Here is an 18259-nt window from a genome sequence, read left to right as displayed (position 1 = left end):
GACAGGCTGACTGGATTAATAATATAGACCCTACCACAGTCGCTGTGGATATAGAAATATTTCATAATTGGATCATCCACCAAAAAAAAAAAAGATCCCACGAGATATTTTGATGTCTTCGCAGATATGTCTAAAATATTTCTCCCCATATATAATTTTTGTCTCTCCCCACGACAACTCACGAGACTTGAAAATTCCCCGTCATACTAAGACTCGCGTTTTGCACAAACCGTTTCCTGGCAGCTATAAAATCGAAACATCGTGTAGCAATACCTACCAAATCCTTGTATTCTACACTGGATATAATAACACGTGACAATTGTCAAAGAGCATGACTGTTGAATATATTAGTACATTACCTTGATAAATACGGTCTAAATTCAATCTTTCCTTCAGTTTCCTTTCGACCACTGCTTTCAAAGCGGCGGCTCCACACATCACGTGGCGGACACTCGACAAATCATACTTGTCCAAAAGAGGGCTATTTCCAATCAGAACGGCCACAGGCGGTACAATATGAATAAGGGAAGCCTAAAATATAAACATATAACAGCAAAAACTACAAAATACAACTTGTGGAGAATCAGTCTAGACGATAATTTGGTAAGTTAGTAATCTTTTCTGAGACAACTAGAATTTGTTTTCTGATTTTCTTTTTCTTTTCATTTTTTTCTTAGCATCTAGCTTTTTAGTACAATCAATAAGTATGCCTTGATCACATTGGTACAATCAATACGTAAGTCATAATCTCATTCACCATATTTCCCTCAACTCTCATAGTTATCTACCGATATTTAACTTGTATTTATCGACTGATGTGAATATTTAATTTGTATTTATATACTGATATTAAGATTTAATTTTTATTTTCTGTATTTTCTACTTAACAGTGTCCACATCTAGTAAATGGTGTACACGACTAATGACTATTATTTTGTAAACAGCATAATAGCTAATATTTTTCTAAAAATATAGATGAAATCAGATCATTATTAAATGTAAACATATTAGCCTGAATCCTGAGTCTATGACATTAAGTTTTGCACTTGGGAATTTGTAAACTTACTGAAAACGTTGAATGTTTTCTAGAAGAGACTTGCGTACAATTTGTATGTATTACTGTGTCTTTGCTATTTATATAATTTTGTGTGCTTGAGACATTACTGATTCTTGCTTTAACAACCGAAGCAGAGTCAGTATTATTGCAGTGTTAAGTTTTTAATTCGGGTGGATTTTTTTTATTTTGACTATTATTCACTGGAATTACAAAGTATTCGTTAGTATTCTTGGACTAAAACATTAATTTAAAATAATATTGAATTTGTACAAGAATATTTTGGATTATATCATTGTGATACATCACAAAAGACTATTAGCACATCTGCACACTCCAGGCCATTGGCACATTAGCATATTCGAGACTATATGCACATAAAAACGTTTATTATAGGATCTTATTTGGAATATCACTGGAATTCAACTAGAACTTCATACATTTGGACTTGTGTTAGAACTTTTAGGCCTATTTGAGATTTAATTCACGATACTGCAAGTTGATTTTAAATGTTCACTTTGTATTCTACGGAAATAATTGTTTTGCTGAAATTTGCAAAACGTTTTGGTTTTCGTTTTTTTCTGTTACTTAGTTGTGTAAGTATGCCGACATTGTGTTTAGGTCTGGTCAAATGTCACGTTTGTCATTTAGGTAATAATCCTTCCATACTTGTTTTTGCACACCTGCTAGCTAACCAATGTTATTGTCTTTGATGAACACATTTTTGTTTATCTAAGCCGTTCTTATAATTATGTCTGCACATACAGTTACATAATATCTACATATATTCCAGCGTACAAATAAACAACCACAAGGGTAAACGTCGATTAGACATAAACCAATTTCGTAAATATTCTTATTAACGCAAGTGCGACAACAATCCAAAATGCATGAAAACTCAGAAACCCGTATGCAAATATTTGCTCAGAAATTAAACAAAATAAACCCAATACAATCACAACGCAAATCCCACCCCAATCCCCTACAACAACAAAACAACAAATGTAATTTCCGAATAAAGAAATTCAAGAACAATATAATTAGCATAAATAGTAGTCGTAGAGATAATACAACTACAACACCGATTTATGTTTCTTAAAATGAATGTCGGGATAAGTGTCACGATTTTCAATTAGGTAATGATCCTTCTTTAGCACAATTTTTAGATTAGGAAATGTTTTCTATGTAGCATGTAAAAAAGAAACGTTACGATACCAGCCAAGAGAAACCCAGGAAAAAATGTACCAAAAGGATAAAAGTAATTTAGACACAAAACAAATTCGTTATTATTGGTGTTGTCACAAGTGCCACAACCACCCGATATATGGGAACAATTGGAATCCCATAAGCAAACTTTGTTGAGGAAAGTGAAAAATAACCCCAATACAATAACCAAGCAAATGCCTCCAAATCGTTAACAACAACACCACGACACTCGTAATTTCCAATAAGCAAGCAAATGCCTCCAAATCGCAAACAACAACACCACGACACTCGTAATTTCCGAATAAACACATTCATGAACGTGATAACTAGTTTCAGTACTAGTTGTAGAGGTAGTACAACTGTAACAGCGATTTATGTTTCTTAAAATAATGTCGGATTAAGTATCACGATTGTCAATTAGGTAATGATCTTTCTATATTCGTTCTAGCACACCTGCCAGCGTACCTGTTATTTTATCTATTTCAAGCTCGTTTTCTATTTTTATCTTTACCGTTCTTATCACAAAGTTTGCATATGCTAATAACCACATGCCTGCAAAAACGTACCATTACTAGACCATCTAGCTTTACCAAAATTGTTGGAACAGAAAATATATTTTAAAAAGTATTTGCAAAAACCATTACGATGCCCGCCGAAACAAGTCTACAGAGAAAGAAATATCCAAAAGGATACATGTTAATTTGACACTCAACAAATTTCTGATTATTGTTATTGTCACGAGTGGCGCAAAGATCCACGATTCTTACGAAATCAGAATCTCATTAGCTAATCCTTGCTGAGAAATTCGAAAAAAATGTAAAATAACATAACCAGAGAAATGTCACCAAATCGCCAACACCAACATGACGACAAACGTAAATTCCAAAAAATAAAAAAATAATTTCTGAGTATTATAATTATTATCTGAGACGGTTGCAGTAGTAGTAGAATTGTTACAGTGATTTATATTTCTTAAAATAATCTCATTTCCACAAAAAAGCGTTATGAAAGAATAAATTGCCCAATAAATATGCACAGAAAAGAAACATAAATAAAATACAGCGACACAGCGACAAATTCAAATTGAAATTCGTTACTCTCATTGTGATCATTATGGTTACAATATAAATTTTATTGTTGTCAATATTAACAATATTATTATTATTATTATTATTATTATTATTATTATTTTAATTCTATTCTTCTTCTTCTTCTCCTCCTCCTCCTTCTTCTTCTTCTTATTATTGTTATTAGCAATAATAGTAGTAGTAGTGCTTTTATTATTATTAATGAATTTGGTATAGACATCTTTCACCCTTTAAAATCTTGACTCCCAAGACAAACACATTTTTGAAAACATTGAAAATACCTGGACAATAAGAAAACCAACAAAGCGTCGAACCTAACTTAGAAAGATATGACAAATTTCTTACGTCACAAACTTCTGTGATTGTTCAAAGGGCGCAATACCCTCAATAAAAAGTTACTTGTTTACTTTCATCCTTAATTTAGGTACCGCAAAATCAGCGACGGACAAAAAGCTTAGTTGATTAGCACGGATTTAAAGATTAACAAATAACTGATGCTTTCAAAATGATTAAAGGTCTCGAACGCTTAAAACGCATTATGAAAAGCGATATCATATTAAGCAAAGAAAAACTAAAAGCACAAAACACGATAAAGAAAATAAAGACCACAAACGCTCATATTAATTTTCATGGAGTCGTTCTATTCTGTTGGTTAGTTTTGGACCATGGGGTCGTTCTATTCTGTTGGTTAGTTTAGGACCATGGATTCGTAACACTAAACAATCTTTTAGAATCCTTTTAAAATAGCTAAATAATTTAGCTTACAAAGCTCAACGAAAAGACTTTAATGTGAGCGTGGCCTCTTTTGTAAGCAAATAAATGTCAGCATTTTTAAAGTTTGTGGGCTAACTGCAATCATCAGGATTCAAGATGTATTTCCCTACAATGACAAACCATTTTTCAAACCGGTCCATGGGCTGCTAGTCAACATGCATTTCCCCACAGTGGAATAAACCATTTTAAAATTGCTCTATGGGCTAATATTAATCACTCACCAGCAGTAAAGAGGCATTTCATATAAACACTTAAGTCATTTTTAAATTGGCACATGGCCTACTCGTAACCATCAGAAACCAGCACTGTAACAATATAATTAATTTTATGCAAACTATTGCACTTCCATAAAAGGGACACATGGTTAGAATGAAACACAAAACAAAACTTTCATCAGGACATAAATTACGTCATCATTCCAGTGATCTAGGCTTTAGTTATGTTGTTGAAATTGTGCCCTGCTCATAAAGAACAACAAGCATGAAATAAAATCTTTACTGACATATTTCAACTCTAGAAAGAAGACTTGTAAAAAAGATGAAATTTATTTAGTCACTTACGTTTCTATAAATAGATGTCACTCTACTCTTTAAATGCCAGTTCGATCTTAGAAACGTTTCTCCTGGACATCGAAAATGTTTATTGCTATGAAAACAAAAAGTAATATTCAAGATTATCATCCCTGTACGTTTGTATTTATGTGTACAACTCGAGATCACGCACCATGTGTGTTTGTATCTATGTGTACAACTCGAGATCACGCAACATGTGTGTTTGTATCTATGTGTACAACTCGAGATCACGCACCATGTGTGTTTGCATCTGTGTACAACTCAAGATCACGCACCATATATGTTTATATCTATGTGTACAACTCGACATCATCCACCATATGTGTTTGTATCTACGTGTACAACTCGAAATCATGCACCATGTGTGTTTGTATCTATGTGTACAACTCAAGATCACGCACCATGTGTGTTTGTATCTACTTGTACAACTCGAGATCACGTACCATGTGTGTTAGTATCTGTGTTCGACTCGAGATCACGCACCATGTGTGTTTGTATCTATGTGTACAACTCGAGATCACGCACCATGTGTGTTGTATCTATGTGTACAACTCAAGATCACGCACCATATATGTTTATATCTATGTGTACAACTCGAGATCACCCACCATATGTGTTTGTATCTACGTGTACAACTCGAAATCATGCACCATCTGTGTTTGTATCTATGTGTACAACTAGAGATCACGCACCATGTGTGTTTATATCTATGTGTACAACTCGAGATCACGTACCATGTGTGTTTGTATCTATGTATACAATTCAAGATCACGCACCATGTGTGTTTGTATCTACGTGTACAACTCGAGATCACGCACCATGTGTGTTAGTATCTGTGTTGAACTCGAGATCAAGCACCTTGTGTGTTTTTATCTATGTGTACAACTCAAGATCACGCACCATGTGTGTTTGTATCTATGTGTACAACTCGAAATCACGCACCATGTGTGTTTGTATCTATGTGTACAACTCGAGATCACGCACCATGTGTGTTAGTATCTATGTGTAAAACTTGAAATCACGCATCATATTTGTTTGTATCTATGTGTACAACTCGAGATCACGCTTTTGCTTTTATGTGTATAAGTCCAGATCATGCACCATGTGTGTTTGTATTTATGTGTAAACTCGAGATCACGTACCATGTGTGTTTGTATCTATGTGTACAACTCGAGATCACGCACCATATGCGTTTGTATCTATGTGTTCAACTCGAAATCACGCACCTTGTGATTTTATATCAAGGTATTATACTCGTCAGATAGCTATTGTTATTTTGTTATTTATCTTTGAGCTTACCCACCTTGTGTTTTTGTATGAGGTGTAATACTTGAGATTACCCCCCTCCCTTTGTGTTTTTGTATGATGTGTAATACATGAGATTACCCACCTTGTGTTTTTGTATGATGTGTAATACTTGAGAATTGTAACACTCGAGATTACCCACCTTGTGTTTTTTGTATGATGTGTAATACCTGAGATTACCAACACGTGTTTTCTATGATGTGTAATACTTGAGATTACACTACCTTCTGTTTTGTATAATGTGTAATATTTAAGATTACCCACCTTGTGTGTTTGCATCAATATATAATACTCAAGATTACTTACCTTATATGTTTGTATCAATGTGTAATACTCCTCAAGTGTGAACTTCGACATAATAACAATTGTCATTCCTAAAGCCAATTCAGATGAGAGGGCGCAGTGGAGCCCGAATATGTGATATAACGGGACAAAAAGGACGGCTACATCTCCCTTTTTCACCTTGCGAGTCACTCTGAAAACCAGGTGAGAAAATAAAGATAAATAGAAACGATTTATCTATTAGCTCCTTTTATTCAACCAGAATGGGTCAATTAATTTGTAAAATAAATACGTTTAACTGTCTGTCTTTCTGTCTGCCTGGTGTAAACTGTTTCTAATTCTTTCTGATTGTTCTATGTCATTATTCATACCAGCCTTAAGGAAGTAAGTAATTCAATATCATGGTCGTAATTTGTGATATCTCTTTTTCTCCCTCTGTCTGCCTGTCTGTCGGTCTTTCTGTCTATATAATAAATCTTTTCTAATTCATTAATAAAACAATACTAAGTTTTCTCACCCCGCACTCAAACCTTGACACCCGGATATTGATAAATGTTCTAACATATCCGCACATCTTCAGAACATTTCTAGCTCGATCATAAATTGTAAAGTCTCTAACCTCAACTCGGGTGTTAAACATGCAGTAGGTCCTTTGCAAGTATTTAGTTTATATCATTCGAATGACAGACCAACAATACTTTGATAACGGTTTCGAATCTCTTAAGATCGTCGATGGCGTATTTTCTGGAAGATGTCATATATTACTGCAAACTGTACTTAATTGAACAAAATAAACAAGGAACAAGAAAGACTCCCATACGCAGTGATACATTATAGTCATTCTGGGTGTACCACGTAAGAGAGACATAATAAACAGCATTCAGTAAATGAACATAGATTAAAAAAAATTAAGAAACTGACAAAAAATGATTTTTTTGCACTTCTACCATTCATATTGCCTGAAAAAGTATCCATTGGGTCAAATCAGAACTCATGTGTGTGGAGGATATAATATGAGTCATAATGACCTACTGCCGAAAAACGGAAGTAGCTCGTCAATATATATCCACACAATAGAAAATGTTTCTTGATATTCTAGGTAGAATTGTGTGAACATGCAGTGCATAAAATGTATGTGATCATTTGCAAAGGCATAATTTTAACAGAGGTCAGTAAAATGTGAATGCAGGTGACAGTATAAACTTTTATGGGAGTGATACAAGAGAGATAAATTATTCAAGCCTGAAGGTAAAAACGCAAACATAAACCAAAGAAAGTGACACATAAATTATGGATAGCAGGGACTTACCTAAAAAAAAAACGGTTTGTATCATACTAATACAGAACAAATACAGATGCCTTCTCTCGCCAAGTTTCATGATTCCATATTACATTCAAAGTAAAAGCCTATCTGGACATAATTTCTTAACCAAGACCAGTTAAATATTAAAGTTAGGTCCCATTGATTTTCATCTGTTGCCAGGGTGTCGTGCTAAGAGAGTTGCATATAATCAACAAATGTGATGATTCAAGACTGAACATAGCTGCAGCAAATAAACTTAATACACATAATTAACTAAAGGCAGTGAATTTAACCTGGATGGCTAAAATGACATACAATTTTAATGACGTCACTCATCAAGATGCATCCTCTTCCTAAGTTTCATCACTATAGGTTTAACATTATGCATTACAAAACACCTATTAGTCATAATCTTCACCCAAAACCATAGGCATGTAAAATGTTAAATATAAGTCACAGTGACCCTCATTTGTTCTAAGGGCGTGGTGCATATAGAGATGCGTGATCTGGATTTTTTACGTAGCTTTAATAATTTTCAGTCATATCACTACGATGTCTGCGGTGTGGCTTTTTATAGCGATGTCTACCATTTCAACTTTCACTTTGACTGTCCCGGAAACCCAAACACATGCAAACTCCTAGGTTCCATTAATGTTTTCAACCTCAAACAGTCAGTTAACCAACCCACCTATAAACATGGTCACATTTTAGACTAGATCCTTCATAGACCTGATGATAATATTTTACGTTCCTCCCTGGTATTCCACAACTTGCATCAAATCACGGCTGCATTATATGCCATCTTGACGTATCAGTCCCTAACCCTCCACCTTTATTTCCTATTAACAGAAACCCCCGTATGATAAATATAACCAAACTAATGCATGACATTCAAGAAAACCTAACAACTTGCCTACCTCCTACAGCAAAACAACTCGATAGCTGCCTGCGTCCATCATTGCTCGACAAACATGCCTCAGCCACCAAGTGCAGAGTATCAATTCAAAAGTGTTCTCCATGGTACAGCAATGTTAGGGATCAACTTCGCACTGCTAAATAGCAAACCTAACAACTTGCCTACCGCCTACAGCAAAACAACTTGATAACTGCATGCGTTCATTGCTCGACAAACACGCCCCAGGCCACCAAGTGCAGAGTATCAATTCAAAAGTGTTCTCCATGGTACAGCAATGTTAGGGATAAACTTCGCACTGCTAAATGAGACCGCCGTAAAGTTGAAAGACTTTGGCTTTCCACCAGACTCATTATTCATAAACAAATCTATGAAGCCGCTAAGAAGAACGTCACAAACATAGTCAATGCAGCGAAATCAGCCCACTACAGTACTAAGATCATGAGAAGTTCCAGCTGCAAAGAGCTCTTCGGGATTACTAACAAGCTAATGTCAAGAAACAAATGTACACCACTTCCAACTATATTCTCTCTAGTCGACCTTCCGAACCTGTTTGCAAATTTCTTCCGTGACAAAGTACAAACCAGCTTGACAACACAATTGCAATTGACTCGTCGTCACCATACTGTTGGGATAATAATTTCAGCGACAACCATTAGCAGCATTTAAACCCGTCTCTATGGATTTAGTACGTACAATCGTGATGAAGGGCGTACCAAAGTCATGTGAACTTGATCCAATTCCATCATCACTACTTTTTGAGTGTTTAGAACCAGTATTGCCTTCACTAACTGATGTTATTAATACCTATCTCTCATCCGAGGAATTCCCATCTTTTCAAAACTGCCATTGTAAAGCCTCTGCTGAAGAAATCAACACTCGACCATAACCTTTTAAAGAACTACCGCCCATTTTCTAATCTCCCATTCATATAAAAATAACTTATAAAAGGTTGTTCTATCCCAGCTTGTATCTCATCTGAATTGAAACAGTCTTTTTAGCCATGTACAATCTGCATATCGCCCTTGCCACAGTACTGAAGCTACTCTTCGAAAAGTAGTTAATGACATTCTCTCTGCTTTGGAAAGCGGAAAGATTACAATCCTCACCCTCCTTGATTTGTCTGCAGCATTTGACACAATAGACCATGATATATTGCTTCACCGCCTCCAGCATGTATTTGGCATTCATTATACAACCTTACTGTGATTCAAGTCCTACTTGGTCAACAGGACACAAATTGTGTCTGCAAATGGAATACACTTAAGCCAAGTTAATCTATGTTGTGGTGTTCCACAGGGGTCTGTTCTTGGACCCGTTCTCTTGATTATATACACTCAACCGCTCTCAAGTGTCATACATCATCATCTAGTGTCTCACCAATTGTACGCTGACGACACCCAAATCTGCAGATGAATGATGATAAATCTGAGGCCATTCTGATCACAACACAAAGACTTTCTCAGTCACATCCTTTACCTCAAACAATAAATATCAGTAACACCAACATTAAATTCAAACAGTCAGTACAAAACCTAGGTGTTATTCTGGACAGTACTCTCACGTTGCACCAGCATGTCATGAACATATGCAAGGCTGCATATCTTGAGCTGACACGCATCAGCTTCATTCACAAATATCTTTCAGTGGATACCACTAAAACACTTGTGTGTTCATTAGTACTTTCAAGACTGGACTATTGTAACTCAACACTGGCTGGTTCATCTCAATATCTACTTCAGAAGCTTCAAAAGTCCAAAAGACAGCTGTTAGGATCATACTTAGACTACCGCGATCAGAGTACACTTCCCCGCTGCTCTGTACCCTATACTGGCTATCCATTTGATCCAGAATCAAACACAAATAAGTCCAACATACCTATCCGACCTCACCCATGTGTAAACACAAGCAAGATACTTACGCTCCTCTTCTGACAATCGTATGCTCATTATTCCCACTACGAAAACGAAGTCATATGACAACATTCTTTTGCATACCAGGGCCCAGCAACGTGAAATGAATTGCCCACTGAACTTAGACACAAAGACACAGTGATCCCATTTAAGAGAGCTCTTAAAACTCACTTATTTCGACTGCAAGAACAAACTTAAAGACCTAATAATGTTCTCAACCTTAAATATTTTCAGTATTCATTTTATGTTTTTTAAATTCATGGTGTTTGTTTTTTTGTAATAAGAACATTATATATTTTTTGTGTTATAGGTGTTGTCTAATGTTGTAAAGCGCGTAGAGCTTCTAAAGATGAGGCGCTATACAAAGTCCTCATTATTATTATTATTATTATTACCACTTGGGCATAATGCCGCAGACATGTAGCTTCACGCCCCCCCCCCCTCCCCCGTCACATTATCCTGACACCAGACCGACCAATCCTAACACTAACATCTTAATGCTGATCGTCAAGCTATCTGCATCAATTTACAACCATATGTATTGGACATTTTGGACAGATTTACAACCATATGTATTGGACATTTTGGACAGATTTACAAGCATATATAATGGACATTTTGGACAGATTTACAACCAGATGTATTGGACATTTTGGACAGATTTACAACCACATGTACTGGACATTTTGGACAGATTTACAACCATATGTATTGGACATTTTGGACAGATTTACAACCATATGTATTGGACATTTTGGACAGATTTACAAGCATATATAATGGACATTTTGGACAGATTTACAACCAGATGTATTGGACATTTTGGACAGATTTACAACCACATGTACTGGACATTTTGGACAGATTTACAACCATAAGTATTGGACATTTTTTACAAATGAACTTTGAAAGTATCTAATTTTGGGTTTGGTAATTGCAAATGAAACTGTATTAAAAATGTACATATGCCAATGCATACGTTATTTTGGTGTAAAACAATGTGCAAAACATTTATGCTGTAAGCGGGCAACTTGAAATTACATCACAGTTGGCATTAAGTATAACAATAGTTGTAAAATATAGTTTACAATTTTGAAACCCGATCCACCACTTGATTTTTATCATGTTGGGCTATTTCAAGGTGTAGGAGTATTTATGTCAGTGTTTAAAAACAAACGTTGATTGATTCACCTGCAGCTGTATTATACAAATAAATTGCAAGCTTTTCGTCAGCCGTACCTAGATGCTATTATTGCAAGCTTTATTTTCAGCCGTACCTATATGGTATTGTTTCAATGCTTTCAGCCCTACCTAGATGGTATTATAGCTTTGTATTTAGCCCTACCTAAATGGTATTATAGCTTTGTTTTCAGCCGTACCTAGATGGTATTGTTTGTATGCTTTCAGCCCTACATAGATGGTATTGTTTCTATGCTCTCAGCCCAACCAAGAACGTGCTATTGCATTGTTTTCAGCCCTACCGAGATGGCATTATAGCTTTCTTTTCAGCCCTCCTTAATTGGTATTATAGCGTTTTTGTCAGCCCTGCATAGATGGTATTATAGCTTTCTGTTCAGCGTTTCCCAAATGGTATTATAGCTTTGTTTTCAGCCGTACCTAGAAGGTATTGTTTTGCATGCTTTCAACCCTACCTAGATGGTGTTGTTTCTATGCTTTCAGCCCTACATAGATGGTATTGTTTCTATGCTTTCAGCCCTAACAAAAACGTGCTATTGCTTTGTTTTCAGCCCTACCTAGATGGTATTATAGCTTTCTTTTCAGCGTTCCCCAAATGGCATTATAGCTTTGTTTTCAGCCGTACTTAGAAGGTATTGTTTTGCATGCTTTCACCCCTACCTAGATGGTGTTGTTTCTATGCTTTCAGTCCTACATAGATGGTGTTGTTTCTATGCTTTCAGCCCTAACAAAAACGTGCTATTTCTTTGTTTTCAGCCCTACCTAGACGGTATTGTAGTGTTGTTTTCAGCCCTGCATAGATGGTATTATAGCTTTCTTTTCAGCCCTACTTAAATGGTATTATAGCTTTGTTTTCAGTCCTATCTCGATAGTACTGTTTCGTTGCTTTCAGTCCTACCTCGATAGTACTGTTTCGTTGCTTTCAGTCCTACCTCGATAGTATTGTTTCGTTGCTTTCAGTCCTACCTAGCTCATGTTATTGCTTCTAAATAACGAGTTGCAATTACAATCACAATATCGTCAAAACAACTTACAATTAAATTTGATAGACTGTCCAATTGTCCCGCCATTTCCACGTTAAAATAAAATTTTTTTTTGAATATTTTGGAAAATGAATTGTATGCTTGAATGTCGTTTATATATATACATTTACGGAGAAAATATCTACCGAGTGGATTCTGGAAACGCTATTGTATATATTTACATTTGTCATTGTTTAGAAAGATTTTAATATAGCAATCATGAAGGATCTGACATATACGAGGCATTGTAATTTCATACATGGAAATACTATTGCAATTCAACATGTATATTATTTCTTTCTTTCTTTCTGTTTATGGATATCTGTCTTTTCCAAAATTTGATCCAGTCTCGTAACGACTTTGTGATTCGTGTATATACCATAATTGTAGCAATAACTAACGATTCATGTATAGACTGTACTTATTTCTTACAGTCATTACTATTAATTCAGATATAGACTGTACTTGTTTTTTTAGTCATTGCTATTAATTCAAATATAGACTGTACTTGTTTCTTACAGACATTACTATTAATTCTTGTACAGACTGTAATTGTTTCTTACAGACATTACTATTAATTCATGTACAGACTGTAACTGTTTCTTACAGACATTGCTATTAATTCAGATAGTGACTGTAATTGTTTCTTACAGACATTACAATTAATTCAGATATAGACTGTAATTGTTTTTTTACAGACATTGCTATTAATTCAGATATAGACTAATTGTTTCTTACAGGCATTACTATTAATTCATGTACAGACTGTAATTTTTTCTTACAGACATTACTATTAATTCATGTACAGACTGTAATTGTTTCATACAGACATTACTATTAATTCAGATATTGACTGTAATTGTTTCTTACAGACATTACTATTAATTCATGTACAGACTGTAATTGTTTCTTACAGACATTACTATTAATTCATGTACAGACTGTAATTGTTTCTTACAGACATTACAATTAATTCATATATAGACTGTAATTGTTTCTTACAGACATTACTATTAATTCATGTACAGACTGTAATTGTTTCATACAGACATTACTATTAATTCATGTACAGACTGTAATTGTTTCATACAGACATTACTATTAATTCAGATATTGACTGTAATTGTTTCTTACAGACATTACTATTAATTCTTGTACAGACTGCAATTTTTTCTTACAGACATTACTATTAATTCATGTACAGACTGTAATTGTTTCATACAGACATTACTATTAATTCAGATATTGACTGTAATTGTTTCTTACAGTCATTACTATTAATTCTTGTATAGACTAATTGTTTCTTACAGACGTTATTATTAATTCATGTACAGACTGTAATTGTTTCATACAGACACTACTGTTAATTCAGATACAGACTGTAATTGTTTCTTACAGTCATTACTATTGATTCTTGTATAGACTAATTGTTTCTTACAGACATTACTATTAATTCATGTACAGACTGTAATTGTTTCATACAGACATTACTATTAATTCAGATATTGACTGTAATTGTTTCTTACAGACATTACTATTAATTCATGTACAGACTGTAATTGTTTCTTACAGACATTACTATTAATTCATGTACAGACTGTAATTGTTTCTTACAGACATTACCATTAATTCTTGCAAAGACTAACTGTTTCTTACAGACATTACTATTAATTCATGTACAGACTGTAATTGTTTCATACAGACATTACTATTAATTCAGATATTGACTGTAATTGTTTCTTACAGACATTACTATTAATTTATGTACAGACTGTAATTGTTTCTTACAGACATTACTATCAATTCATGTACAGACTGTAATTGTTTCTTACAGAAATTACTATTGATTTATGTACAGACTGTAATTGTTTCTTACAGACATTACTAATAATTCATGTATAGACTGTAATTGTTCCTTACAGTCATTACTATTAATTCAGATATAGACTGTAATTGTTTCTTACAGAAAGTACTATTAATTTATGTACAGACTGTAGTTGTTTCTTACAGACATTACTATCAATTCATGTACAGACTGTAATTGTTTCTTACAGTCATTACTATTAATTCATATATAGACTGCAATTGTTTTTTTACAGACATTGCTATTAATTCAGATATAGACTGTAATTTTTTCTTACAGACATTACTATTAATTCATGTACAGACTGTAATTGTTTCTTACAGTCATTACTATCAATTCATGTACAGACTGTGATTGTTTCTTACAGTCATTACTATTAATTCATATATAGACTGTAATTGTTTCTTACAGGCATTACTATTAATTCATATATAGACTGTAACTGTTTCTTACAGTCATTACTATTAATTCATGTACAGACTGTAATTGTTTCTTACAGTCATTACTATCAATTCATGTACAGACTGTAATTGTTTCTTACAGTCATTACTATTAATTCATATATAGACTGTAATTGTTTCTTACAGACATTACTATTAATTCATGTACAGACTGTAACTGTTTCTTACAGACATTACTATTAATTCATATACAGACTGTAATTGTTTCTTACAGACATTACTATTAATTCAGATATTGACTGTAATTGTTTCTTACAGTCATTACTATTAATTCTTGTACAAACTGTAATTGTTTCTTACTGTCATTACTATTAATTCTTGTATAGACTAATTGTTTCTTACAGACATTGCTATTAATTCACGTACAGACTGTAATTGTTTCTTACAGACATTACTATTAATTCAGATATTGACTGTAATTGTTTCTTACAGTCATTACTATTAATTCTTGTATAGACTAATTGTTTCTTACAGACATTACTATTAATTCATGTACAGACTGTAATTGTTTCTTACAGACATTACTATTAATTCATGTACAGACTGTAATTGTTTCATACAGACATTACTATTAATTCAGATATTGACTGTAATTGTTTCTTACAGTCATTACTATTAATTCTTGTATAGACTAATTGTTTCTTACAGACATTACTAATAATTCATGTACAAACTGTAATTGTTTCCTACAGTCATTACTATTAATTCTTCATGTATAGACTGTAATTGTTTCTTACATACATTACTTATAATTCATGTTATAGACTGCAATTGTTTCTTACAGTCATTACTATTAATTCAGATATAGAGTGTAATTGTTTCTTACAGACATTACTATTAATTTATGTACAGACTAATTGTTTCTTACAGACATTACTATTAATTCATGTACAGGCTGTAATTGTTTCATACAGACATTACTATTAATTCAGATATTGACTGTAATTGTTTCTTACAGTCATTACTATTAATTCTTGTATAGACTAATTGTTTCTTACAGACGTTATTATTAATTCATGTACAGACTGTAATTGTTTCATACAGACACTACTGTTAATTCAGATACAGACTGTAATTGTTTCTTACAGTCATTACTATTGATTCTTGTATAGACTAATTGTTTCTTACAGACATTACTATTAATTCATGTACAGACTGTAATTGTTTCATACAGACATTACTATTAATTCAGATATTGACTGTAATTGTTTCTTACAGACATTACTATTAATTCATGTACAGACTGTAATTGTTTCTTACAGACATTACTATTAATTCATGTACAGACTGTAATTGTTTCTTACAGACATTACCATTAATTCTTGCAAAGACTAACTGTTTCTTACAGACATTACTATTAATTCATGTACAGACTGTAATTGTTTCATACAGACATTACTATTAATTCAGATATTGACTGTAATTGTTTCTTACAGACATTACTATTAATTTATGTACAGACTGTAATTGTTTCTTACAGACATTACTATCAATTCATGTACAGACTGTAATTGTTTCTTACAGAAATTACTATTGATTTATGTACAGACTGTAATTGTTTCTTACAGACATTACTAATAATTCATGTATAGACTGTAATTGTTCCTTACAGTCATTACTATTAATTCAGATATAGACTGTAATTGTTTCTTACAGAAAGTACTATTAATTTATGTACAGACTGTAGTTGTTTCTTACAGACATTACTATCAATTCATGTACAGACTGTAATTGTTTCTTACAGTCATTACTATTAATTCATATATAGACTGCAATTGTTTTTTTACAGACATTGCTATTAATTCAGATATAGACTGTAATTTTTTCTTACAGACATTACTATTAATTCATGTACAGACTGTAATTGTTTCTTACAGTCATTACTATCAATTCATGTACAGACTGTGATTGTTTCTTACAGTCATTACTATTAATTCATATATAGACTGTAATTGTTTCTTACAGGCATTACTATTAATTCATATATAGACTGTAACTGTTTCTTACAGTCATTACTATTAATTCATGTACAGACTGTAATTGTTTCTTACAGTCATTACTATCAATTCATGTACAGACTGTAATTGTTTCTTACAGTCATTACTATTAATTCATATATAGACTGTAATTGTTTCTTACAGACATTACTATTAATTCATGTACAGACTGTAACTGTTTCTTACAGACATTACTATTAATTCATATACAGACTGTAATTGTTTCTTACAGACATTACTATTAATTCAGATATTGACTGTAATTGTTTCTTACAGTCATTACTATTAATTCTTGTACAAACTGTAATTGTTTCTTACTGTCATTACTATTAATTCTTGTATAGACTAATTGTTTCTTACAGACATTGCTATTAATTCACGTACAGACTGTAATTGTTTCTTACAGACATTACTATTAATTCAGATATTGACTGTAATTGTTTCTTACAGTCATTACTATTAATTCTTGTATAGACTAATTGTTTCTTACAGACATTACTATTAATTCATGTACAGACTGTAATTGTTTCTTACAGACATTACTATTAATTCATGTACAGACTGTAATTGTTTCATACAGACATTACTATTAATTCAGATATTGACTGTAATTGTTTCTTACAGTCATTACTATTAATTCTTGTATAGACTAATTGTTTCTTACAGACATTACTAATAATTCATGTACAAACTGTAATTGTTTCCTACAGTCATTACTATTAATTCTTCATGTATAGACTGTAATTGTTTCTTACATACATTACTTATAATTCATGTTATAGACTGCAATTGTTTCTTACAGTCATTACTATTAATTCAGATATAGAGTGTAATTGTTTCTTACAGACATTACTATTAATTTATGTACAGACTAATTGTTTCTTACAGACATTACTATTAATTCATGTACAGGCTGTAATTGTTTCATACAGACATTACTATTAATTCAGATATTGACTGTAATTGTTTCTTACAGTCATTACTATTAATTCTTGTATAGACTAATTGTTTCTTACAGACATTACTATTAATTCTTGTACAGACTGCAATTGTTTTTTACAGACATTACTATTAATTCATGTACAGACTGTAATTGTTTCTTACAGACATTACTATTAATTCAGATATAGATTGTAATTGTTTCTTACAGTCATTACTATTAATTCTTGTACAGACTGCAATTGTTTCTTACAGACATTACTATTAATTCTTGTACAGACTAATTGTTTCTTACAGACATTGCTAATAATTCATGTACAGACTGTAATTGTTTCTTAGTCATTACTGTTAATTCAGATATAGACTAAC

At 32.9% G+C, this 18259-nt stretch overlaps 1 protein-coding gene across 1 annotated transcript in view; it reads right to left on the bottom strand.

The window, feature by feature from the left end:
* Nucleotides 1–18259, bottom strand: part of LOC149783623 (uncharacterized) — a 51338-nt gene that overhangs the window by 16900 nt on the left and 16179 nt on the right. Inside the window, exons 5-6 of the mRNA XM_089932875.1 lie at nucleotides 6306–6474; nucleotides 360–531 (exon numbers count right to left, since the gene is read on the bottom strand). Coding sequence (XP_089789001.1) covers nucleotides 360–531; nucleotides 6306–6474 — 341 coding nt within the window. The remainder of the gene's footprint in view (nucleotides 1–359; nucleotides 532–6305; nucleotides 6475–18259) is intronic.

This window comes from Sinohyriopsis cumingii, chromosome 14, assembly GCF_028554795.1.
Source record: "Sinohyriopsis cumingii isolate HCF-2022 chromosome 14, ASM2855479v2, whole genome shotgun sequence".
Lineage (NCBI taxonomy): Eukaryota > Metazoa > Mollusca > Bivalvia > Unionida > Unionidae > Sinohyriopsis > Sinohyriopsis cumingii.
The sequence above is the reverse complement of the archived record's forward strand: the minus strand, read 5'-3'. Positions and strand labels throughout refer to the sequence as shown.